This window comes from Nothoprocta perdicaria, unplaced genomic scaffold (genome assembly GCF_003342845.1).
Source record: "Nothoprocta perdicaria isolate Ctin4 unplaced genomic scaffold, notPer1 scaffold_56, whole genome shotgun sequence".
Taxonomy (NCBI): Eukaryota; Metazoa; Chordata; class Aves; order Tinamiformes; family Tinamidae; genus Nothoprocta; species Nothoprocta perdicaria.
The window spans coordinates 3,068,599-3,095,820 of record NW_020455821.1 but is presented as its reverse complement, the minus strand read 5'-3'; the positions used below and the strand labels follow the sequence as shown (position 1 = coordinate 3,095,820).

The following is a 27,222-nucleotide window of genomic DNA, read 5'->3' as shown; positions in this document are numbered from 1 at the left end:
TGAAAGGGAACTCTGCTTCACTGTTTACTACATTTTCATAAATCACTCATGATCAAATGCAGAAATCACAACCTTGTCATTATAAAGTGTTACTGACTGCATTGAATATTTTACATGTCATAGGCCTCCGCATGCAGAGATTAATGGTTCTTAATTTTCTAAGAAAAATGGGGTGGGGCGGTGGGAGAAAAGTCATTAACCCTCTGGAAACCAGTTAATCCTCAAAGGGTTGATTTCCAGAACTACTTTATAAGGCGTCATCTTTGCCATCCCAAGAGCAATCGCTGGGACTTTGCACCCCCCTCACTGCATGGGGTGCCAGGAGGTGCAAAACAAAAAAGCTGGGAGCTTGACGGTCCCCTGTCCCACCTCCAAATCCCACTGTGCAGGCTCCCCTCCATGACCGAGCAGCAGGAAACATCTGTGCCAATTTGGACAAATCAGGCTTATCCCAAATTACACTGTCAATAAATTTGCCATAGATTAAATCTCCAGGTACACAATGCTCTGTCAGGCTGTTCCCCTCCTAAAGAGCAATTACAACCCGAATAAGCTCTTAACAAGTTGGATGTCTAAAGCCAAAAATTAACCCCTAATGTTTCTGGTTTCCTGAATATTTCTACTCTCTGGACATTGACCTTTGTGCAGGGAGTCAAAAAAGCCAAGCTAGCACCCATAATTCATGCAGAAATGAAGCTTGATGACAAGCAAGAAAAAAAAAAAATGGAATATAAAAATCTGCACAGAGAAAAATAAAATAAATCAATCCCTGAATACCACTATGATGGTGGAAGAAAGAAAGAAAAAGAAAAAAAAAAGGAAAAGAAATTTGCAAGAGTTGCAAAAGAAAGTAGTCTGATATGATGGCTAAACATAAGCATCAAAAACAGCTTCAGCGAAGAGGAATGGAGAAAATTGCAAGAGCATCAAGACTTTATTCTTGTTTTGATTAACATCCATGAAGTTACATCCATATGTCTAATACACATCTGCATAATTAGTCAGAATGCAAYATGGTTTATTTCCTACACATTGTCCCCTAACAAAAGCATTTTGCAGAGTTTCATTCGAATCTTGCACGTGAAGTTCTAACAAGACCAAATCTCTGTACTAGGGATTTTTATTTTATTTTAGTACCATTATGACTGGTAGGAAAAGACACAAAAATTTGAGGATTTGCTCTAACTTACCATTGTTCACTTTCAAATCTGAATATCACAGCTAATTAAACAATAAAAAATTGCTTGATGCAACAATTATACAGTATATTAAAGCTACAGTTTGTGTATTATATAACAATAATTAATTTTCTATGTAAATGATTCATGTTAAAACTCTACGTCCTACTCCTGCTAACTGGTACAAATATGATGTAAATCTCTATCTGGCTCACCCTCCTTTTCCCCAAGTGTGAGTGACATCCTACATATACCTCTTCTATGTTAAATATCCCATTCTCAGACAGAACAATATTATGTAAAGCTAACAGAGCAGTATAGCCCAAGCTGAAAGGAAACACATTTTGGATAAACATTTTACTGCYAGTTAAGAGCATTTCTACTGGGGTTCATGATAAAATATTGTAAAATATTAAAAATATTTTATAACTACAATACACTACTGTAGTCACTTTATAACTTGMAGCTGCAGTGTGGTAACAAGAATGCCATGTCCAGTAACCTGCATTGAAACCTGCAGTTTCAGACTTTCATGTGCATCATGGGTTCAGTGGGAGTCAAAGGCTACATCCTTTTCCCCCCAAACAGGGCTTCTGTTACAAGGGCTGCTAGGGCCTGGCTTACAGTTGAATTCTGAAAATGTGGCAGATGGAGAAAGCTGTGGGAAGGCAGAATATCCCACCACATAGGAAATTCACAGGCAATGTCAGGGGCCTTGCTTTTTGGATTAATATGAGGGTTACTAACATTGGTTAAGGGTTTGGGTCTTCACTGCCCAAAATCACAAGAGTATGTGCAGCATGCACACTCTAGGCCTTACTCTAAAGCAGCTCCCTTGTGTCTGCTCCTCAGTCTCCAGGAAAATCAACAAGKCTGTGGGCAGGTCTTGGTCAGGCAACCTTCATCTCCAATGTGCCCATTCCSTCCTCCAGGCTGCCCATATTCCTGCACTGGGAAACCAGGGCTCTGGCTAGTGCGAAGATGCCGTGGGGCAGCGATGAACCTGCTGCCCCTTTGCTACTGTCTCACACATTTACAACGGCCTTGTCCTCTCTGATTCAGCGAGTTTCACCATCCAGAGCTTCCGCACCAACTTCAAAGGCAACTTCACACACCCAAGATGGCAGCACCACAGCGGCAGCAAGGGCTCTTTCAGCTCCACCTTTTGTCCCTCCCAGCTACCTGACCACTAATCACACAAACTTCTCCCTCCCAGCTGCACATGCAAGCTGCACATGGAAAGCAAGGGAAACATGAACAAGGACCAGCAAAAAGGTAGTTCTTGCCACACACAGACACTCTCAAATCTTCACATTTTATGTGCTGTGGATTTAAAACAACCAGAGTAGAGGAACTGTTTCTTCTAGTGCCTCCAGGCGAGCATCAGAAAATGCTGCTCTAAACCCTCCCTGCTGACATGTATTACAATAGTTACAGCCTCCAAAGCCAGAGCCAAAAAATATAGCTGTGTACTGTGTACTGCTTAGGGTGTTTCAATTTACCATTGTGGTCAAAATTAAAAATGAACTGTTTATTCAAACAGCAAATATACAGCTGAATCCCTGCTTTTTGTCAAGCACTGATAGGAGCTGGCAAAGGAATTCATTAGCAAGCTCATAATAATGCAAATTTCCACCAGCTTAGGATTTGTTTTGCTATGAGGAGACAAATGCTTTTCCATTAGGACAGTTTCCAAAGGCCAGATGTGTCTTCAAACAAAAGACAAACAGTGGACAAGAGCAAAACTTCAAACAAGAGCTTGTGTCGTCTTCCCAACGGCAACAAGACTTCTCTACAACTTTAAGCAACCCAGTAAATGTCAGTGTGCCTTCCTTTCTCCATTCTGCCAAACTGGCTGATCACATTCCCAAGGATTGCAGGTCCTTGTTATTATAATTTTATTATAATTATTATATTCTAACAATTGTAATATAATGCCAGCAAATAAAAGGCAAAGGTGGATGGMGACTGTCCTACCTAATTTCTATTTCAATCATGCTCAGACTTTCTATATATTAAATATAACTCCTCTAAAGATAACACCCTTTGGGACCAATTTGCCTCTCTGCTACTAAGTGCAAGGTACTCCTTGACTAGCATCCTGCTTGAAAAGGTGTAAGCCCTAAAGATATGAAGCGTGAACTGGGGCTTCAGGACACCCAAATGTACAGAACAACACTCAGTAATAGGTGATCTCATGGAGCAGTGCTATATCTGGGACAGGCCAGACCATAGGATAATTGCTGAAGGACACTCTGATATTGGGAAGGAGCTGAGCTGTTCCTACTCCTTTTCCCTCCTCATGTTCACTGCTGACCTGCGTTAACTCCCCATMTTAAAGTCACGTAGCAGCCATGATTCACTGTGACAAGAGGGAAAAGTCCAATTTTGCTGATGTCCCAAAGCTCTTTAAGGTAGTCAAATGCCACACCAATGATGATGAGGAGGAATTCCAGAAGAACTTCCCAAACTTGAGCAAGCAAAAAAATGCACACTCAGGGTTCAACATAGATAAAGATCATATATTTAGGGGAAAATAATCTAAACCACACCTAAATGCTGCTGCAACCCAGGAAAGATCTAAAAGTCCATGACAGTTCTCTGAAATCATCAGCTCATGCAGCCTCAAACAGGCAGCAGCAGTCAGCAACACCAAAACAAACCTTGGGCATCATGAGGCAGGGACTGAAAACAAGAAGGGTGTGCACATATTGGGTACCAGTGCAGTTCTAATGCTGCATCTCAGAACAGAGGTAGTGGAGAAGGAAAAAACAGAGACATGCAAGTAAGCGATCAAGGGGATGGAACAACTGCCTTATGMGGAGAGACTAAAAAGGCTGGGGCTCTGATGTTTCTTATGTTGTTATTATTCCCACCCAATCTCTACGCTAGAGTTTTAGCTTTATATAGTAGCAGAGGTTGGGCTATCCCCATATGCCCTTGCAAGCACTTCAAAGCTACSAGGAGAGGCTGGTAGGAGTCTGAAGGGGATTCTCACACAGCTACTTTGCATGGACAGAGTAAACGTAGACCCTTCCCAAGACAGTCATTCCACTGATCTCTACTTCCCTTCTTCATTCTTCTACTCTCWTCTCTCTCACACTCATCATCATGAGTCTGAGAAGGGGAAGGGAGAGGTTCTGGATGGTAAATCTATTATCTTTGCCCAACAGCACCAACAAATAAATAAATAAATAATCCATTGATGTCCTCCTGCCCAATGGCATCATCAAACRCTTCTTTCAAAGATCATTATCAGAAAAGAAATATAAATACTGTGGAAATAGCTTAATTGCCAAGTTTGGAAAATACCTAACCACAGCATCAGTTTGTATAATTTATAGACACTCACTTCCCTGTAAATGTTTTACATTTGAATCTTACAAGTACTACTTGAAGATTCAAAGCAAACCTCTAACTATTGATCCTTTGTTATACTGGGAAATTACCTCATCATAGTGTTAAAGTTCTATTTATAACTCTAATAATCTCATCATTGATTATAGTGACTGTATTCTAATTATAAATCCATTACCTTCCCAACAATGAAATAAAATCAATAGTGCATATAAATGAAAAAAAGGAATTTAAATGCATACATTAATGCCATTTGAACTAGCAGTATTTTATGCACCATCTCTAACAAAACTGTGTCACATCATTAGCAATGATGTGAAAAACCTTTTTCAATTAACAGAGTTGATTTGATACTATGTTCAGTAAAGCGGCAATCCATTGCCATTAAATACACACATATGAAGTGCTTGAAACATCTATGAAGGCCATCTATACATCATAAATTCTCACCCAAGTGCTGAAACCGAAATATAGAAATATTTTCTATCGATGCTTTTTAAACATCCTTTTAAAAGCTACACTCAGTGGTGATTCTAGTTTCAATAACAAAGAATATAAATATTGGCCATCTGCCCAGCCATTCATGCCACCAGAGAGCAGGGGGTGCCCCAGCAATAGGCACACTGCGTCCAGGCTGCTCTTCTGACTGTCCAGGGTCCCCCTCTCTGGACATGCCACAATTCTAGTACTCAACCTATGTAACAAACGTTAAATTCGAAGTGTTTTTCAAAAAAATGGATCATGTTCAATCCTATTTCAACCAAGCAGGGCGACCAGGCAAGTCTCCCTGCAAGCGCAGCCACATCAATCAATTCTTCCCATTTGTATAGACAAGACTGTTGTGAAAGGCTTTTCCTCCACCAACCTACACAGGACCAAGTGAGCTCATCTGTCTGATTTCCTGCTGCACTGACTTCTGAAATCACAAGACTTCATTCCGACGGTTGCTGTGCAAGAATGATCTTACGAAAGTTTTTCTACATTAGATACCAAAAAAAAAAAAAAAAAAGATTAAAAAAACTTTTTCTCATATGTTTCACAACTCTTCTGAGGTCCAGGCAAAAATTAGGCGCCTTTCTTAGATGGCTATTTCCAACAGGAGATTAAAAAAAAAAGCGTGTTAATTAAAGCATGTTGATTAACAATTAGTTTGCTGGAGAGCGCAGAATGGAACATATGAATAGCATAAATAGAGTAGTGGGATGTAAAATAAACTGAACTAAGTGAACAGATAAATACATCAAAAAAAACAGTTCAAGAGGGAGTGCATAAAAKTGAAATATCTGAAGAAAAACAAGGGAGATTTTTCTCTCTTAAGGTGTATCTTACAACACAGTTGCTGGAAAGACCCACAGACCTATTTCCTCCTGCTACTTTGTACGGAAAAGTTTGCACTCCCATGGCATTTTCAGGGCGTTGCTCAGGAAGTTACACTAAGCATATCTGGAAGTTTTGAAGGCAATTAGCCTCAGCAACAGGCCTTGAGATAAGATGAGACACAACAAAGCTAACTTCTACAGATTATCGTTTGCAAATAACCTCTAAAGTCTGCTTGTCTTAAATCTACCCTTGATGAGTACAGGTGAAGTCTGGGCCAACATTCTTCATTATTGCTTGTTGACTTCGGTTGTCAACAAAGGCTAGTTTGGACTTGCTTCCCTGCAAGAGCTCGAATAATTACAGCTTAGCCTAGAGGAGTGAAGGATCAAAAGAGCTGTGTGTTCAGGTGGTAATTTGAGCTGCATGAAGGTCTGAATCCTGAGGATACTCCTTATCCTCCTTATCCTGTCCCACAATGGTAAAACTGACCCGGTGGCACAAGTGTCAAACACACGACATGAACAGATAAAATCCACATCCATCACCCATGAAAATGCTACTTTCCATCTTGTTTCCAATACATCTTATGCCAATTCTTACTGTTTTATTCTGACTCACTGGGGTGCACTTTAAAAAAGATGAGGAAAGATGAGGATATCTCGACTGTCAGGATCCTACACTGGGGGTAATCATTAAAAGAAAAGAGTTTTTACCAACTAAACAAGATAGGGCTATGTTTTTATGTTTAAGGCTACAAGTCTAACCTTGCTTCATTGCAGACTTTCCAACCTCATCTGCTAAGCTTGGACTAGGTCTCACTCATGGAAAGGAAYGCAATGCAATGGCCTCCACGTCGCTCCCCACTCTCTCCTCTCCGCTTGCTAAGGCCACACGATGCTGTGCAAGGCAACACTGTCTGTCACACAGCAGCCTCAGGAAGGGTCTTTTGGGCGGCTATAAATTGGGTTAATGGGCAACAGGATTTAATAACTCGGATCAAAAGTTTTCCTGCTGCTGCTTGGACTTGTTGATGAGCATAATCAACACCAGTCTTGAAGATTTTTTTCATGACACCTTCCTTCCTTTATGTGTTCCCTCTGTAAGGGCAGCGGCAGCAGCACAACTAGAGCTAATGGGAAAACAGAAAAGCCTGTATGGAGTCCCAGCCCCTCCGGTAACACCAGGTTTGCTCCTGTCTTCTGCAAAGCCAAGGTTTTACACATGGAGTTGTAGGAATGTCCCAGTGGTCAAAGCCACCCAACTGACTCATGGACAAGAGTGACAGTCAAAGTACTCCCTAGAATGTGTTTTAAGATCTCCAAGTGTATTTCCCAGACTGTACTAATAAAAGGTCACTAAAAAAATGCTCAAGATTCTAAAAATTAGTTTTAAAAATCTGCTTTGTGTGACATTTATCAATGTTCAAAGGTAAATGCTGGGAAGTAACTTTTGTCATTCTTCTGTTTCCCATAGTCAGCTTTTTATTATATCTTCTAAGCAAAACGTAAGTCATCCTCATTATAAACAAACAAAGGAGATTTGGAGAAAATTAACAGGGGCTGAACAGTACCCTCAGACAAATCCCTCTGGATTACGTTAGGATAAGCAGAAGATTTATTCCTAAGAACGATATTTTGAACTGTGACTAAAATAACTTCCAAAGATTTTGCACATAAAAATAAATGAACATTTAAGAGTATATACACCCATTTACATGCATCACAATCCCCACCCTGACCCCAACACTGAATCAAATCATAAAYGTACAAATAACTGAAAATTTTGAAGTAATCTGAGGGACATAGATTGGAATACTCATAAGTTAACAATTTTAGCTACATATACTTTAAAAGTTTTACTAAATTCATTTTTTTCTAGTATTCCAACTTTTTCATTTCCTAGCAGTGCATTTTTTAATACTTGAAAGCAACTTAGAAACCGGCAAAGAGCTAAACAGAATATTTTGCCTTATAACCAGTACCATTTGTTTATGCGCAATTTAGAAAAATAATGTGGCACAGATTTCTTTTTGCATGAGATGAAAGAAAAAGCAATWTGCAAAACAAGCTCTATTTCACTGCAACATTTTTCCAGCACATGGGATGGCTATGCTACCACTTTTATTTGTATGCAGTACTATATACTACATAACCCAGTCAATTGAAAACATACTGTTGGACCTCTTTTCTCCAAAATAAGCAACACATGCAGATACTTCTAATAAGTGTACAATGTGTTTTCAGTCATTTCAATTTTTAACATCTCAGCCAAATTCCAATGTAACTMAATTCCCCTTGCAACTCCAATTCTGCACAAAACTGAGCAGTAATGCTGAGCACTGCTAATTTATATTGTGCTTCGTTTGAGKAGCAACCTGTTTTCAATGATCAGGTCTAGAATTAAAAGTATTAATGCAAAAACAACAAAATCTGTTCATTAATTATTAAGTTGTCAGTGGTCCACCACAAATCAGTTGTCTACACAAGAGTTTTGTCAGCTCTCTTCCCTTCATAGCGCTCATTGTCTGGTCAAGCTACTTAGTAGTGCTCCTGGTTAGTATCTGTATTTTTTCCATCAGAATACATGTATTTTTTCAGCCTACAGTTACTATTCTGGTTTGAACAGCAACCCACGTTACACTTCAAAGACACATTCCTGTTCCAAAAATGTATAACCTATACAACGTGTTTTCAATCTGGAGATCTAAACATGGATCTCAAAAAGCATAGAGTGTCCTGTACTCCTGAACCAAAGCACTCAGCCCATCTGTGGCTTTGCAAACCTGAGTGACATTAGGAGGCAATGCTTATGAACTCGGGGAGGAAAATGTAAAAAGAGGAAATCCTATTTATTTTTTTCTAATCAAACAATTCCAACACTTTCACTGTTAAAACTAATCATAAATAAAAAATATGATCCCTGGAGAAATGGTGGCACATGCTGGGTCCCGTGCGCTGTGGTAGACGAACACCACAGTGCTGCTTCTTGGCACTTTCATGGCACCTTCAGCAGACAAGTCAAGCCAAGACAGATGTCTTGGATGAGAAGGAAAAAAAAAAAAAAATCTCGTGGAGGTGTCTGTTGCTCTCCCATAACTATAAGTGAAGCCTGGTAATTACCTTTGAATAAACATCTTGTCTTTTTGGCAGCTAAAAATAGCTGAGACGAATCCCAGCCTTTATCTACGCCTGCCTTCTAATCTTTGGAAGATGAGTCATGCTTACTCCATACGTGGCATCGAGTTAAACCGCCAAGACATGAAGTACTTGAACTCCTAGGTGGGAAAAAACTCATTTTGAGAGGAAATCTCTCATAAGAAAACAAGGGACAGCTACAGATTTTTGAATGAAACGGCAGTTTTTACAGAGTACTCAAAATAACTAATACCACAACTGAGAGTATAAATCCCCTTGGGTATGGGCCATCTTTTTTTGTCCACAGTATCTTGTTTAAAAGGAGCCAAAGGCTCCCAAGAGCAAATCACATTGCACATAATAAATAACATTCTTCAYGAATCCATCTTATCCTTTCTTTCACCTTGGTCTTCCTCGCTTTAGCATTTTTCAAGGCAGTGCAGCCCTGCCTCACAGGAAGAAGAGACAGATTGCTAAGGAAGGACGCCTCCAAATACATGCTCCTTCCAAACCTTCTCTGGAGATAATCTTAAACAACTTAACTTAAACAACAACCTAAAGAAAGTCCAAAATCATATATATTAGCATAGATGGAAATAAAAAGACCAGATTATGTTTTCTACTGACTGCACTGGTGCTGTATTTTGAARACAGGCTCCACAGCTGCAACACTGAGGTTTTCTTTGATTTCAGTGAGAGGTCAGAGTCTGAAGAATGATTCTCTGGGATCGTCCACCAACCTCTTCATTTTGGTGAAGCCTCATTTCAGTAACATACCCAAAACGGAGCACACTGCTAGTTAGATRGGAATGTGCCAACAAGTGAAAAAAATTACAAGACTGATCATAAGTCTACAAAGTATGACCAACAAGGAAAGGCTGAAGGTTTGGGGTTTTTGGCTTTTGTTCTTTTTTACTGTAGAGAAAGACCACACAGAAACATAATAATCAATTTTGAATACTTAAAGCACAGCTATTAAAAGGCAGAGAATAAACTCTTCTCTGTGCCCACCAACTGGCAACTGCAATAATGGGCTTAAATTACAACACTGGAGATTGGTTAAAAAAGAAACAAGAAAATCCTTCCAACAGGAAAGGAAATTCAACTCAGAACTGACAACCAACAGAAATTGTGAAATGTTAATCTTTGCATAACTATTAGCTGAGGTGAGACAAGTTTTGAACAAGAATGCTCTGTTCTGGGTGAGGGCTACACCAGACAGTCTCCAAACGCCTCACAGGCTGCTTCTTCCAACACCAATGATTCCTCCTGGGAAAAGCACTGGGCAAGCAGAAGTGTTCTGCCTTACACAAATGGCTTCACCAGACACAAGGCTCCCAAGATAAAAAAGTAAGACAATTTAAAGAGGCAAAGAAAGCAGAATTTGGGCAGAGATGCCCAAATTTCTAATAACCACATTTGCTCCTTAAAAAAAAAAAATAAAAAAAATCCTTGCTTCTCTCCAGAAACTGCTTGTAAATCTAAACTGTCCTTGTAGCTACCTGGATCCCATCCAAGCAGTATCCAACACTCACAGTCTAACAGTGTTTGTCCTTAATTAAAGGTCACCATTTTTCAGATTACCGATTTTTGCACATTTCTACATCATACTTAAGCTGTTGTATTATATACATGTGGTTTTTCACAGGGGTTAAACAAGGTAACTCAATTTTATTATACAATAATGCAGTGGTTAGGGGAAACCACATCTATAAGTCAGCATGGTTAAGCAGAAAGAAATCTGGAGCTGCGTGCTAATGAAATATTTAAGACAACAGCAAGAACAGACAAGGACTGAGCAGGAAAATGGAAATACTGCTCATGGAAAGTGCAGGCTTTTCAGACAATAATTCTTTTTTTTTGATTCTGTGATGCATACAGAACTTTAAAGATTCAATAATGTCACATGCTTCACAAGGGCACAGTGATGCCTAATGCAAGGAGCAGCATTTTACAGAATAGCCATTCCACAAATACTATAACAAAATGATTAGGCTTTTTTTTCTCCTTTTTTCACATTGTAATGCAGTGTAAAATGATCAAAGAGCAATGTGGCATCAGTGAAGATGCACTGGGTTTAAGTGAGGATTCCTCAAAAGTGGGCTATGTGTGCCCTCATRTATTTCCATATAAGTGAGATGTACCAGAAGGAAGAATCAGTTCTCCAAGCCTTTACTGGAAGCAAAGGCAAGCACCACCCTATAAAAATAGTTACACAACGGCACTCAAGTATCTTGGACAATCTTGGAGCTCAGTCAACTCAAAGCTATGAGGCAATTTTAGGTATATGAAATTGTTTATTAGGTATTTATGTCAATTTTAAAGTTGCCTAGCACCAATGCTTCTGGTACTGCAAAATGCACCACAAATACCTTTAAGAGACAAACAGAGAGCTGCTATTTGTACATGTCATCTGCATGCCAGCAACAGCAGCAGTGCAATGTCTTTTTGCACTCCCTATTCACTGACAAGGGGAAGCAGATTAGGAATAAGTCTTTGTCAAAAAGAATCACTATATCCTCTTCCTCCTAGCAGCCTTCAAAAGATCTGTACAGCAAATCACAAATCCGTAATGAATTGCTTCTTAAGGTAACATGCCATCTATAAAGCTTTCTGCTTCCCCACAGGGATGTTCTGCGTTTTAAAAGCACACGGTGAATGCAGAATACTCTGATCCAACATTCACAGCACTTAACAATCTAAGTGCAATGGCATTTACAGAGATATTCTGTGGAAGTAACCTTTTGAACATCCTTCTTCTTTAGAGCCAACTGTTTTGCAACACATTTAACCCAAAGATTAAATTTCTCTATCACAGCGTAGAACCAGCATCCACGACATTCAACACAGCTTTAGAAATTCAGCCTTAGACTTGAGGGTCAAGTTCACCTTTTATGTAACTTCCACGCAGCTCCCAGAGTTTCCTGTGACAAACCTTTCATGTTTTCTGAAGTGAGTGGTCACCGGGTACATGACAACCAAACAACATCACCTGCGTACACGAAGCTCAGAGGTGCAAAGGCATCTGAGGGAAGGATCTCACCACCCGAGATAAGAAAGTCAATTCTCTCTGACACCTGAGAACATAATTCACAGCGTTTTTTCAGCTCCTCAGTTCTCAAAACGCGGTTTAAAAGAGATTACTTGATTCCTGCTGAGATATATATATACACACACACACACATACAAACACGTACAAAATTTTATCTTTTTCTCTTGATACACACATGCACACACATACATAGGACTACTTACTAGACAAGCCTGAGGCAGGAAGCTGTTCACCCTAGAGATACTCCACATGCCCTCGAGGTACTGCTGAGCCTGGATGGTCACGGAGCTCAGGGCACTACTGAGACCGCTGGGGGCCACCGTGACTTGAACGCTGGAGTTGGGAAAACCTCCCGCGCCTTGAGGCCAGCCCAGTCCCTTCTTCCTCTCAGTCCCAGAGAAGAGATTCGGCGCCTTCCCAGGCTGCCTGCCCACGGGTCCAGCAACGAGCGGCAGGTCTCTCTGGGACGAGACGGCAACCATGCGGGGCACCATGCTGGTGACGGCGGCAGCACCCGGTTCGGGCGCCTCGGGGTGCCCGGCCTGGCTGAGCGCGTGGACCATCTGCAAGGCCTCCTGCTTCAGCTGGTTCAGGTGAGTGGCACAGGTGTCGCACCGGCTCTCGCCTTCATTCCTGTTTTTCTGTAAGTAGTCAGGCACTTGAAGCTTGTCAAAAATTAAAGCTGATAATCGTGGGTCCTAAAGAAGGGGGCAAGCAGAAAAAAAAAAAATATATATATATATATATATATACACGCACACACGCATATATATACAGAGAGAGAGAGAGTAGAAAGCAAAAGAATCTCAGTAACTTGCTCTTCACTCATCAAAGTCTTTGCAACTCTCAGGTTTCTCTGAATACCCCGAAAGATTTGCAAGTAACAGCTGATTAATAAACTACGAGTTGCCTCATTTGTATGAGGTCTAGCATGGAAGTCATCAGCAAACTTAGCTGTGGGGCTTGCAGTGCACTTGCTAACAACTTACTCCTAATTAACCCTTCTTTTGAGACATCACACATGCCCATGTGCTTCTCGTGCACATGGATGATGTTAGGGCTGATGCTGGCCCTACAAATACTGCAATGCATTTCAAAGGCAAACCACCATTTTAAASCCATATTAGACCTTGGGGTATTCCAAAAATAAATAATAAAAAAAAGTCAGTGCATGACCCAATAAACTTTCCGTTCTCCTCACCCTCAGAGAGGACTAATCAAGTGGCAGGAGAAGGTTTAGGTGGCACTGCTCACAGCTGACTCTTTGACCAGCAACGCCCCTTATTTCTGCTCTTTGTGACCCAGATGGTGGCAATATTCCCTTCCGCCACAGTTGCTTTGATGAGAAATAGATTTGAGCCTACGGCCATGTGTGAAGGTGTGACAATGTACACACCATGAAGCTGATTTAAAAGCAACACCTATTTTGTTTCCACAGAGCAATTTCTCTTCCCCTCCTCCTTGGCTAGTTCACTTTAAGGCTGCCCAAGCACTTTAAAACCCAACACTGGGTTTCCATTTGGGAGATAGAGTTTCCTATCTCCTAAAACACACAAACACCTTCCCATCGCCAACCAGCTACTGTAGAGATTAGTCAAGAGATTAAATCCAGCTGTGTTGTAAATCTGCTATCAAGACTGATGCCAGGCAGTAAAACTGACCAACTTCACACGCTCTCGTTGAGCTCTCCAAACAATTAAGGTTTTAATGAAATCACAGCACAGCCAAAAGGTTTATTTGTTTAATTATTTTAAGTGAAAATATTTAATTTGCTTGTTAATAATGAGGGCAGGCACAGCTAATAAGTCAGACATACTACATATGCTCAGGGTATCCCCAGATCAGTACTCATTTTAAAAAGTGTATTACTTTATGCCAAACTGCAATTGCTCTCTAGGAAATGAGTATCCTATTAGAAAACTAACTAATTCTGGTTTTAATTATAACACACCTCAATAAAACTCTTTTAAGAAGTACTGGCACTGGTACTTTGGCTTTGCTTATTATTCTCTTTCAACTGTGCTATTTCCCTTTGCTCTCAATTTATAAAGTCCTAAAACATTCCCAGTTTCTCCAGAGGAAACGTGGACTTTATTTTTATTTCATTTTCAGCTCCTGCACTACTCCTGCAATAGCTTCTTAAACCTGCCTCCCAAAATAAAGTCCTGTTCCGAGAGAAACATCCAGCATCACATCACTCCACCAGCCAAAAACCATTAGCAAGAGTTGCCTTTTTCACAGTTGTCTAAATTAAGGTCTATTATATTACCTTTATTTAAAAAAAAAAAAAAGAAAAGTGAAAGCAAGTTGCATTTACATTAGTGCACTGAGGTCCAAATAAAAGGCAGTTTAATTTTTGTTTCTTTTTTCTTTATTGAGGTTTAGACCCCAGTAAAGCTGTCTTTGAAGTTTTGGCATTTGCTTCTAGTCCTAAGCACAAAAGTTCTTTCCCTCCAAATCTCCCAGAAGATGGCAATACTAAATTAATTAATATTAGTCAGGCAAAAATACTATTCTGAGAGTTTTTTTTTCTTAACCCACTAGCCTCTTAGGAAAAAGTGGCATTAGTCAGATGGAAATATAAAAGTCTCAGTGCTGCAAGCACTACTGAGCCTGAGGCAAAACAGAGACCAGGCAATCTATCTCCCAAGAAAAACAAATAGCACCGCAGTCCACAGAAACCTTTCCAAGAGGGAACCCTCTGAGCAAATTCTTGCAGATGTTGACACGCAGCATCTATTCAAACAGCCTCCGAAAATGCTTTTTTCCTGTGCTTGGGGCTGTGCCACCCTGGCCACAGCCAGACCCATCCCAGGGTTCGTTCCCTTGATTAACGCTGGGCACAAGAGGAAGCACCTGCAGATTCCGACTGCAAGAGGCTCATCTGGCAATGTTTAAATTGCTATCAAATGTCGAGGGTTTCAAATAAGCAATTAAACTGAATTACTAGGTGAAACAGGCTCCTCATTTAAAAGAAATGACTCCTTTTCATGTAAGGAAAATTAATGACCCCCAATTCTAGTTCCATAAACTGAGTTTACAGCGTTAAGACAGATCAGAGTCAGGCCCATGTTGCAGATAAAARGAAACAGGGAGGAAACCATATAAAGGTAATATATATATTTACTTAAAAATATCACAGAAAAAAAGAATCATACAAGCACAGAGGTTTAAACCACCTCTAATTTCCAGTGCTTGCATTCTGCCCAGCAGTTACAAGAAGCCATTCAAGCCACTCATCCCATTGCTCCATTGCTGCGATCGCCTGTTTGCATCCACGGCCCTTCCCCTCCAGCTCCTCACCAAGGGACCTGCTGGGCACTGAGATTACTTTTATTATTCCACCCCATGTGACAAAAACACCCGACTAATGGCTAGGCGTGAAGGGCAAAGGAAACACAAGGTACCATTAAAAACATTAACCGTAACTTAAAAGCTGATGCCATTAAAGCAGTTTTACTACGTGGTGGCACTGCTGGGCGGTGGGGAAGCCTTGCACTGGTGGCCTCGCTGCCCACAGAGCCTGGGGTGGACATTAGGCTCTCGTTTTACAGGAGGAAGGAATAAAAGCAAGTGGCCAAACGTGCCAACCATGCTGGTGGGAAGGGGACGTGGTTCAAGTGATCCCTGCTCCGGCTCTGCCCACGGAGACGCAAGGTGGGCACGCGGGATGCTCGGGGATGGGCACTTCTGTGAAAACCAGGCGTGCTACGTTCAAGCCTCGTCAGCCTCTTCCTTCAGCTCCAAGGCTGTTGTAGTCTATTCTGCTCCAAGGAAGATGCTCCCTTTGCTCCTCTGCAGCTGTGCTCCTCACACCTGCTTTCCAAACGCTGCTCTGAGTAAAACTCTGTGCTCTGAGCAAAGGTCTGTGACACAGTAACATGCAGTAATGGCTACAGAACCCCAAACCCTAATTCCACCCTCTGTTTATTAGTGGTATACAGCCTGTAGCCATTCAAATAATGCCAACCATGACTCAGAAGAGTAAAACAAACAGTCCTGTCAGGGCCAACCRTACTAGGGAGCCCAGCAAGCCTCCCATGAGGTCAAAAGGCAAGAGACAACACCAACTTACACGAGCAAAAGTTTTCAGAAAGCTCTGAATTTTCCAGCCTATTCAGGGCTTCTTACAACACAAGAAACCTCACAAACCCCTGGGAGATGATATTTGTGCATGCAGACAACGCACACATGTACGAACACAGGGAGGGGGTCTGCATGCCCTCCCAGCTGGCCATCCCGGTGAGGATGGCAAGCTCGGCACACATGGCAAGCTCGCTTCTGAAGGAGCACATGGCAAAAGAGCCACCGAGTTCAACGCGGTGCAGGCTCCCTGCCGGCTGCATTGAGGCTTCTCCTTGGAGACCCACAGTGGGAAAACAATCAGCCCAAATTGGAAAACACGGACAGTGGCTCACAACCGAAAGAAGAAAATGGTCATTTTAATTCACGTGTCTCTATCTGACATGTAAMCCTGCGGCTGCCTTTCCTCACAGTGAAATCCAGGCAGTTTTCCTGCTGTTCAGTAAACACTCAAGTGCTCTATGTGTAAAACCCCACATTTCACCACTGCAAAATACTGTGACCTGAGACAGTCACCCTTGAAACTACAGACATACCAAAGCCGACTGTCATGTGCCCAAAGGGCAGCATCTCAGAAATGCCCCAATCCCACTTAGGTACCAAAATAATATCCAGGTTTGCAGAAGAGTCCACCACCAAAGCACCCTGCTGGAGCTGAACTCCCGTGATGTGTGCACTTAAAAAACAAAACTTAGATTTTCTGGAAATTTAATCTCTATTTGTGAATTCCCAAGTATATGAAGTTTTCCAGTAGAATCTTTTGCTTAGCGAACAGGGTCTAACAGAGTGCATTTCCACTGCAAAAGAAGAAATAAAGGCAAAAAGCTTTAATCTTACCTGCAGCTACTGACTGCTAGCTCCCGAACGCAGCAAATGGAGAGGACGGGGAAAAGCATCTGGATTCTCACTTAAGAAGTCAGTGAAGTAATACCCACCCATCTGTAACTTAATCCTTCCAGCGAGGAACTATCCACAGAGTACGAACAAACGATGACGAACAAATGATGAAAAGTCAGACCGCCAACAACCACCCCCAGTAATTACCTGCAATTCTGCCTGGTACTAGTCTGTGCAACACAAGGATATCTGCAGTAGTATTCTGAATTAAATGAGATTCTTGATATAAACATAGCTGAAAAGAATGAAACAAAAGCTAAATGTTACACTGAAATGTTTCCTTAAGCATGGCCCTGGGTACATAACATTTTTACAAGATGCTTTGTAAGAAAGGAACATACTTTCCCAGAGCAAAAGGATCGATAGTAATGATTTCTTTGTCTTAATTGTCTTTCCAGATTTCTGATGTGCTGCTTACAAATTAGTTTTTATCCTACATGACATTGTAGAATATCCACTAATATCTTCTGTATTGATAAAGACTTGGAAGGCTGGTGCTTGCTTTCAGCTCTCTCTGCCACYGCCAGAAAAGGAAAAGAGAACAGATTATGGAGCAAAACTAGAAGCCTATCAGTGTAATCAGGGAAAGAACAGTGCTAACAGTTAAATAAAAATAAATAAGTTGCCATATAGCTAACTATCTCCAAAGAATAAAAATATGAGCTAAATGCCTTCAAGTAGCTCATGCTGTATATTCATTTGGTTATTGACCTGTCTCTCTTATCAGAATATAAACAATTCAAGAAAAAACAAACATGCAAAAGCTTTCACAGAAACAGCACTCATGAGAAGTCCTAACTTAATAAAAGTCTAAGAGCAGCTGGGACTTGTGATGGTAACTTAACTGTGCTGGAAAACAGCCTCTGAATAAACAGGAGAGCAGAGAGCACTCCACATTTCCACAGCAGGCAAAATGTGCATGAATTAGAAAACCACTACTGCGTTTTCAAAGCCAAATTCCAGCTGGCCTCCTTGCTTGAATATTTCACTACATTTAAGCAGAAAATTAATTTCAGCCAGACCCTGTGGTCCTCCTCCCATGCTGCTTACTAGTAAAACTTCTTCAGCTCCTGCAGCCCATACCCTGTTTTATCCATGTCCTGAGTTAGGGCACACAGATACATCCCCACATTAACGCCCCAGCTGAGACTCAAGCCAATTCCTTTTCATCTTTGGTATCCTAAAGGGTCAGAAAAAAATACCTAAGCCCATTTTTTTACTTGATCTGAAAGCATATCGCATCTCTCTTAAGCAGCGCCCAGCTTTACAACAAAAGTGAGGAAACACGGCAGATCTGCTAAAGAACACATGACCCCACACTAAAAATGACTGTAGCGTGTTTAGCTATTCTGAAGCCTCTGTTGAACTCTATTTATTTCCATTTCCTGCCCACTTTAATGTACTTCAGTGGCCCRCAGTAAAGTTAAAGCAATAGGTGTCTGTCATAAAGATGAATAGTGCTATTGGAATGCATAATACAGTGGAAAGAGGAAATGAGAGCAATCTGGTTTATTTACATCCCAGGCTCCCATGGGCACCTCAGCCCACCTCCCAACAGCTTCTGCCGCCTTTCCTGTTATCTTGCTCTGTGGTGCCCTGCAACAATTTGGCTTTTAACCCCRCAGGACAAGAGAGGACGAGGGGATCTCCGCGCCCATGAGCCAGCAGAGCATCGTCGCCAACAGCCACGCGGCGCGCGGCGTAAAGGGAAGCAAAATAAAGGTAATGGGAGTGATTTAAAATAATTAGAGGCACAAACAAAACAAAGGACTCCGAAGAGATCTGCTATCACGTTTAAATTTAGATCAACACACAGGAACCTGACTACTCCTGAAAAATAGTAATTACTGTATTGCAAAATATTACTTTTAATCTCCTTTCTTTACGATCTAATTAAACAGATATTTTACTTGCATTAGGAAAATGCTTTTCTTAATTTGATTCAATTTTAACATTCTATATATTCTCTAAACCACACATACAAACTAGTATGTAATTTTGTGCTTATTTTAATAGTGCCTGACTTCACTTAAAAATGATGACTTTTAATTTGCATGTTTATCGTCGAGTTTAAGTAATCCTTTAATTTTCCTCTTCGTTCTGTAGCTTACTGTAATATCACAGGGCAGATGCAGTAGTGATTTTATTCATAGGAAAGCATGGCCTTCCAACACCCATTATATTTCTCTTTCTCTTTTTTTTAAAGCCTTCATCACTGTATGATCGTTTTGCATAGCAATAACTGTTTGGGAATAGTTGCAAAGCCATCATCACATAATACTTCCAGTGTCTGAAAAGCTTTTGTTTGCATATCCCTTCTCGAAACAGAACTAGACAAAAMGATTGTAGAAATTAGACACTTTTATTTAAAAGATGAATAGTGTTCCATCTTTAATTATTTCTTCCTTTGAAGATGGAGTGTAAACTCTGGTTAGCCTGTGAGCATAACTCAGATTACAGAAACTCTGCTTGGACTGCATGAAAAATAACTATTTTTTCCTCTGTAAAGTAAATTCAGTGCTTATGAAAAGTGCTAGAATGACTGTTTCAGAAACTGATGCCTCAAAGATCTTCACCATATTGAAGGTCACCTACCGCACATACAGACCAACTTCAGTTGAGCTGCCTGAATAATCCAGTAGCCCTGGATCTCAGCATTGGTATGAAAAGGCGATAGCCACAGCCACTGTATACAGAATATCTCGCCTTGTCAATATGCCACAAAGCCATCAGCTCTTAAGATCATTCCATCAGGAAATAAAAGGGTGCTTTTATTATTACATTTATTCAGGAATAGCCTCTCTTTCCAGAATCACATTTGTGCTGGTAAGCCTTGAGATGGACTCATCCATAGACAAGCTCTGGCCAGAGACCAAGGACCGAGCTCACACAGYCCAGCGACCCAGTAGGGCAGTAACGCTCCGGGCGAGATCTTCAGCACATATAGATGGTTATAACTGCATTTGTTTCAGCAAAACGGTGCCTGTTTGTACGAGACAGACTTTTAAAAAAACATAGCAGATGAAGACAGCCTGGATCCCAGCCTCACTGAAAGGAGCATTGGCTTAAAAAGATTGGATAGGATTCTCCAGGACAAGAATCACTTGCAGCACTCTCTGTATATAAACCCTAAAGCTGTTTCAGTCCAGCCATTTGAATCCAATTTAAAAAAATGCTCAGCAGCAGAAGTTAGGGAGTGGACACATTTTCCAAATGAACATCATTAGCATAATGTGCATTTAAAAATCAGCCATGAAGACCAGTGCTTGGCACTGGGTCACACCCTCTCAGTGTCTCTTTCACATGTTCATTTTATCAATTATTTGTTTAGCAAATGAATACTTGAAGACCATAAAGTAATGATATAGCTTTCAGATTCAAGGGGCTGCCCATTGTGTATTCCTCCTCCAAGCTACAAATTGCTGTGTACAGCACATAGTTAGCACACCAGGCAGTCTGTCCCCAAGAACACAGCGCATTACATTTCTTCTTCATCTTAATTAAAACGCCACTGCTTCAGTTTAACTGCTTCACCAAAAACTGACKTGCTGGCTGAAGAGTCTTGGGCTTGCATCTGAATTTAGAGAGTGCTGTAGTGGGATAGAATTATTCCTCTTCCTCCTTGCTTGGGCTTAAAAATGAGGTGGTAGGGAAGGAAGGAAGAAAAGAAAGAAAGAAAAAAAGAAACCTTCCAAATAGAGTTGGATAGAAAAGAAATTGTGGGTATTTCTAACTCCTTAACCACAAGCAGTGGCTTTAAACAGTTTGGTGTGGTACCTTGGCCCACTTGCGGTATACGTAAAAAATGCCACCGCTCGCTCCAATCTGTTCATCTCACAGCATCTGTGTTAAACTGGATTCCAGTTTCTTTTTATGCTACTCCACAGCACAGCAACTTGAGCAAGCAAATTCAGGCATTCCCCATAACCGTATGTTGAAAACTGAGGCAAAGTTCTCCTTTGAGTTCAGTGACAGTCAGTGCATAGAAGCAGCTCACCCCATACTGTTGGCCTCTTCTCAAATCATAAAGAAAAGCAGATCCCAAGGGGAAATCTGCAGGTGGGGCTCACTGCACAAACCATCAAATAATCCTCCAATGAAATCTTATTAGTGATTAAGTATGATCTAGTTATACAAATAGGAGAACATCTGGAGACCATCTAGAGGGGAAAAAAGAACAGTTTAAAAAAAAACAGATAGGAAGTTTAAAGGACTGTGGTTAGTTCAGTTTAGAAGACAAGATGGGGAGAAGACTTGGGAAGACTCCACCAAAGGTAGCTGTAGAGAGACTGGACCGATTCTTCCCTGYTTTGGAAAGGAAAAGAAGAAATCATCCTACTTTACCGCAGGAACACCTTAGGTCAAATACAAGACAAAACTTCCAAAGATGTGTAAATACTGGCAAGAGTTAAAGAAGGATGTTGCAAAATCTCCTTCCTTCACTGAAGGTTCTCAAGAGCAAGGTGAGAAATGTCCGTGGGAAATGATCTGGAGATAGGTGATCCCATCTTAGTGGGGGAACCTGGACTACCTTTTTCAAGATCTGAAGGTTCTTTCCAGGCGTATATTCCTTCAGTCCTAGTGTTTGGAAAGGCACATATGACATACTCTTAGACTGACTTGTTGCTTGGATTCAAGTGTCACAGACAAAGAAAAAAGGTCACTAAACAGTCATTAGGGAAAACAGTATTTGCAATCTACGCTGTCTTAACCCCAGCAAGTTTTCCAACCTGCATCTTTCCTTTATTAACTCTTGCACACTTGCCCTAGTAGCACCTCCTCACATAATTCCTCTTTTGCCAAAGACTCACAGCCCATCATTATCCCCTCAAACATTCTTTATGATTACTAATATATTCATCTTTCAATTTACTGTTACAGATAGAAAGGATGGAATTGTTCCCTACAGGCTCAGAGGATAATTTTAGGAATCTAAATGAGGTACCTAAATTAAAAGGCATTATCCCAATTTGTCCATGAATTTCTAGAATTAAGTATCAATGATGAAAATCTCAGAAATGAGAATTAAAAAAGAGAGCACAAGAGCACTACAGTAGCATTACAGTAACGAGACTATCATCTTCCAAAGGTTCAAAAGAACTCATTGCAAAGCCAACCAAAAAGAGCTGTAAAGGAATGAAAACTAGCCAGACCAGATTACGAGCAAAAGACATCTCAGGGTTGTTGATGTTATACCAGAAATGTTGATAACAGGATGGCATGAGAAAAATTAATCCATAGCTATCTGCAGGCTTATCTGCCCAGATGCTTCTGGAGACCCAGCTATCAACAAACTTCACAGCCTCTTCAGAAAAAAATGCCTGTTAAACCTGTTGCTCCTCTGGCCCAGAGATGTATCTATGGTGGTAGTACTGTCACAGTAAGAACAGGATTAGCAGTAGGAGTAAGGTATTCTTATTGCTTTTGTTTTTGTTTCTGTTGTTTTTCATCATCTATTTGCCTTAACAATATTAAAATGTCCCTTTTCTACCTAAGAACTATTTTCTATGTCAGATCGGTCATTTGCTTTGCTCCTTCCCCCTGCAGATGAAGAAAGGTTGGGAATTGTGCACACAAACCACTTAACCAGCCTTCAATCCTTAAAATACCCAACTAGGGTGTACAGGAAGACCTTGGACACTTTCTAGGCAACCTAAACATCAAGAGACTGCCATTTTTAAGCTGCTCTCCCGTGTCAGTGCAGCTGGTCACGTAGGTGTGCAGGACAAGGACCGGGATCAATGCCCCGTGCAGCAGTTGCTATAGGAAGGGGAGAAGTCCTACAGCGATCCCACAAACCCGTGTGTTGTGCAACCTCTCCCTACGCACAGGGCTGCTGTAATCAAAGAGCAGCAACTCCCCTTGCTCGAGGTTTCTCTTCTACCAACAGAAATCAATGTGGTTATGCCCGTAGGCAGGCACAAACCCACTCCGTCCATGTGCAGAACACCTTGAAAGCCGTGTTAATACGGGTAATAGAGAGTCTACAACGCACAACATAAACACACTATTACAGAGGCAGATTAAGCTTGCTTCTCCTCTAACACACATAGATGTAGCCATGCCCAGAGATGGCTTGCTACAAAATCTCTGTAAACTCTTTCAGCCTCCTCACAAGCCTCCGTCTCCTGAGACATGGGAGCCATCAAACACCTGGCAACAGCTTCCAACACCCTTCAAGCCAGATACTGTTAAAACCAGCAACTGAGAGATGAAAGGCTTTGGCTTGCTCTACTTGTCACTCCTACAGGGCTTTTAAACCTTTATGGTGTCTATTGTTCCTTCTACAAAAGTTCCACCAGGGTAGACAATGCCCAACATAACAGCAGGCATTTATATCTCCCTACAATTGAAGTCACTACATGAGAGGTTGTTTTTATTTTGTGTCCTGGGACCTTGGAAAAGGAGCTGCCTCCTCACCTGCTGGAAAAGGACAAGCTGCTAAGGAGGAAAGGGTTCTTCTAGGAAGAGAAACTACAGCCCCTGGATGACATTCTGGCCTTAAAGGCATTCATGGCAAGATTCAGACTGAGTGCAAGTCGGTATTTCAACCTCTGAGCTTCAGCATCTCCACTTTAACTTCAAACCAGCAACAAACACTCATCTTTCACCTCCTTGTGTCTTCTTGTATCAAATGTCCATGAAAACATACCTGCAGTTGTTAGGTGATGGAATTAACATGGAAATTTCCTCCCACTTTAAGAATGAAATTTTGTGGCACTAGGTATTGTTTCAAATTTGCAGTAAATAATTAGAAAAAAAAACACATTTCATCTAATGTTTGTTATTGCTATTATAAATGTAAATAGTCATTCAAAAGAGAGAGAGGAAAAAAAAAAAAAAGAAAGAAAACAGTGTGCACCCATGCCTTGCTAACATTCTTTAAAATGTGACAGCAAGGCAAACAGCTCCAGYTGTGGATAGTGCTGAAGTGGTTGTACAGCTCATTAGTTTAAGGCCAACAAAACCAGCCATCTTGTCCGGTCTCCTGCCGATCTACTAACATCCAAGAGAAGGCATTAAACCCGATAGGCTTATTTATTGAAAACAGATGCTGCAACACTCACTTCCATTTGACATGCGCATCTTGCAAAGGCAACGCGCTTCTGAAAGGATCATGTTTTTAAAGTACAGCTATATGAATAAAAACATACAATCAAACTTAGAGGGACAGCGTTTTGGATGATGTAAATCCAGAGCTGACATGCTCTGTGCTGACATGCTCCTGTGCCAGTTTATATCAGCTGTGCCAGAAACTTTGCTGCCTCTGATCAATTTGAGGAATCCAAGTGGCTGCTTCCAGGACCCAACTCTCGAGACAGCACCATCCCAGCGTCTGACTCGACGGGGGAAATACCATTTATGCTTGCAGTGCTAGTCTCAGAGAAATTCACTGTGTAAGATATACTCAAAAACTGTATGTTTTATTTCACAAGACTGATGCTATAATTCACAGGAAAAACCTGCACAGAAAGCACAGGCTGGAATGCTGCCACTCCAGCTCTAATCAGCAGCTTGTCACTGATACGAAGTCACATCAGCAATTCATGGAAGTCTCTGCATGAAAAAGTTCAGCAGGATTTGCTCAAGACCACGATTGCAGAAGCAATTTGTCACAATCGTAGGTAAGCCCAAAAATAAATAAATAAAAACTGAACCAGCTAGAATAACAAAGTAGTTTGGCCGAGCCAGCAGCCGCGTGACAGCCAGGGGCACCTCCAGAGCAAACCCAACAACTGTCCACAGATCTTGCCAAGCGGCCAGATGCTGCTGCTGGAAGAATGTGWGTGTTGACATAAACTCCGAGATGCGAGAGGCTTAACACCAAGGGCAATCCATCTTCCCTGTGACCATGTGGCTGCCAAGCTTCGCTGTCATGCCACCGAGGGATGAAAACAAACTCCATAAAACACATGCAGGTTCTATATGACACCAAGCTGCCCCTTCCTCCTTGCCACCTCCAGCGAGCTGGGTGTAACTATAAATGACCTGATGCTTTTCCTGAGTTAACAACAGAACCAGGAAAGAATATCCTCGGCTAAAAGCTCACTGCACACACTGCCAAAAAAACAATGAACTTATCATACTGTATAGGAAATTCCTATCTTCCACACCAATTAGTGACCCAACAGTGATTGATTTTATAATCCCAAACTTGACTTACAATGCGACTTCCTCTGGGGCCAACTTTCCATTACCCAACATGCGGAAAATTGTATATAATCAACACACCATGAAAAGCAAAGAAAAATAAGTGCTTTTAAACCCCAATTCTTCCATGCCTTCACATTCTTGCTTTCCTAAGGGAGATGCACTTTGACAGTTACTTCCTTTCCCTGCCCTAATATCCTATCTCTGCCATACATAGGCTGGGCACTCAATCAAAACAGAAACAACAGGAACCCACAGTTATTCATTATAGTAGGATCAAAACATGTCTAGACACACTTGGGCCAAGTCACTGTCCTTAAAGACCCTGCTATAACCTGCATCTTCCCTCCCACTGCAGGTGCTGTTACTGACTGTCTGTGCTTCACCCTGAAGCACTGCATATTAAAAAAATCACTACTTTATAATCACAGCCCATTCCCTGGCAGATAGTCACATCTTGGAACTGTGCGAGGCAATGAAACAGAGCAGCTGAAAGGTGAGAATTTACTGACCAACAACACAGGCTGACGTTTATCCTTTGTTTTAATCAAGCTAACATTAGCTTCACTCTATAAAACCAGAATTGCACTGCACTCTAACTACCAGCATAATCACAGCAACAGTACCACAATATGATTACTGGACACTAATTACATCTTATAAAGAGTTAAAGACAATCCAGTACTTGTAATAAAGATTTATATGTGGTTTTCCACTGACCTGGAAACAGTTTCATGTCTTAATAAGTTAACATTATTCCAGGGAACAAAGCAAGCAGTTACATCTACATGACAAAATACATGGTGCACAAGAGCCAGATGCTGTGTCCTTTCATCAAGGAAGCAATTATTTAATTCCAAGGAAAGGATTTTCTCTTTATTCCATCAATACATAATATCACTCATAAAAGGCCTAGTCCTGGCTCCACTGCCTGGCTCAGGTCCAAACGCACAGTGCAGCAAAGGGACATGAACCCAGGGGTTTTCTCTTTCTACCACGCTGTTGTTCTGGACATTGAGCACAGGGCATCCTCCAACAATATCCATGTCTGCCACACACCACGTTCAGCAGTGCAGTCCCAAAGTGACCATCAAGGGAGCCTAGGCCACCCTTGCATCCCTTCAGGAAAGCCAATTCTTGGTGAATGAGCTGTAGAGGAGACACCAAGGGAACTGCTGGTGCTCCCCACCACAGCTGTGACATWCCTCAAAGAACCCGTGTTCCTCAAAGGCAGACGCATGTTGGCCACAACCAAAAGGCACCCAAAGGCAGAATGAAACATCTGCTCTGACTCTGCTGCTGAAGTCAAAGACTTGCTGCGCACCACCAGGCTGCCCCTTCTGTGCTTGGTCTTATGACAAAGTGATTACAGAAACAAAAGTAAATATTTATATGCTGGTACCATCCACAGGCCCAGCTTAGATTCAGGCCTCTAAATGCCAAACTCACAAATCTATATAAATAAATAAGTTTACTGCAATCTCAAATCACCCAGAGCTCTGCACAACATACAATTCAGTAATTCTGCAGCTATGCTGCTCCGGACACTGGAACCAAAAGGTATTTCCCTCTGCAAGGATATGTAGAGGTTGTCCCTAGACTAAGTAGACATACTTAGCCTGAAAATACTCATGTCTAAAGCACCTGTATAAGGCCTAACAGACAGAAACACCTAATAAACAAATCCATTAACTGGAGAATATCCTTGGAGCAATYAAAACTTCGCAAAGTACTACATTGTACACCTGTTTATTGCTCTGACATCTGCTTAGGTTTCCTATCTGCTTCTAAGTTGGACCAAAGAGAAAGATAACCAAGTTTATGGACATATCATAACAAGGATGACAACATGCTACTGTTAACTGTTCACCAAAAATGGCATAAAACTCATATAAAGCATGTGTACTGTTTAAAATGCTTCAAGTTAACGCATTTTATAATGAACCATATACAACCAAATGGTGTTTTTCCTCCAGTTGAAGAATATTTTTATTTTAAAATAAGGATCCCATCATAAAATGAGAGGAAATTTAGTGTCTAAACAATCACA

The 27,222-nt window shown here is 41.2% G+C and overlaps 1 protein-coding gene across 1 annotated transcript in view; it reads right to left on the bottom strand.

The window, feature by feature from the left end:
* KIF26A (kinesin family member 26A) overlaps positions 1-27,222 on the bottom strand; it is a 94,106-nt gene that overhangs the window by 47,644 nt on the left and 19,240 nt on the right. Inside the window, exon 3 of the mRNA XM_026048625.1 lies at positions 12,245-12,739. Coding sequence (XP_025904410.1) covers positions 12,245-12,739 — 495 coding nt within the window. The remainder of the gene's footprint in view (positions 1-12,244; positions 12,740-27,222) is intronic.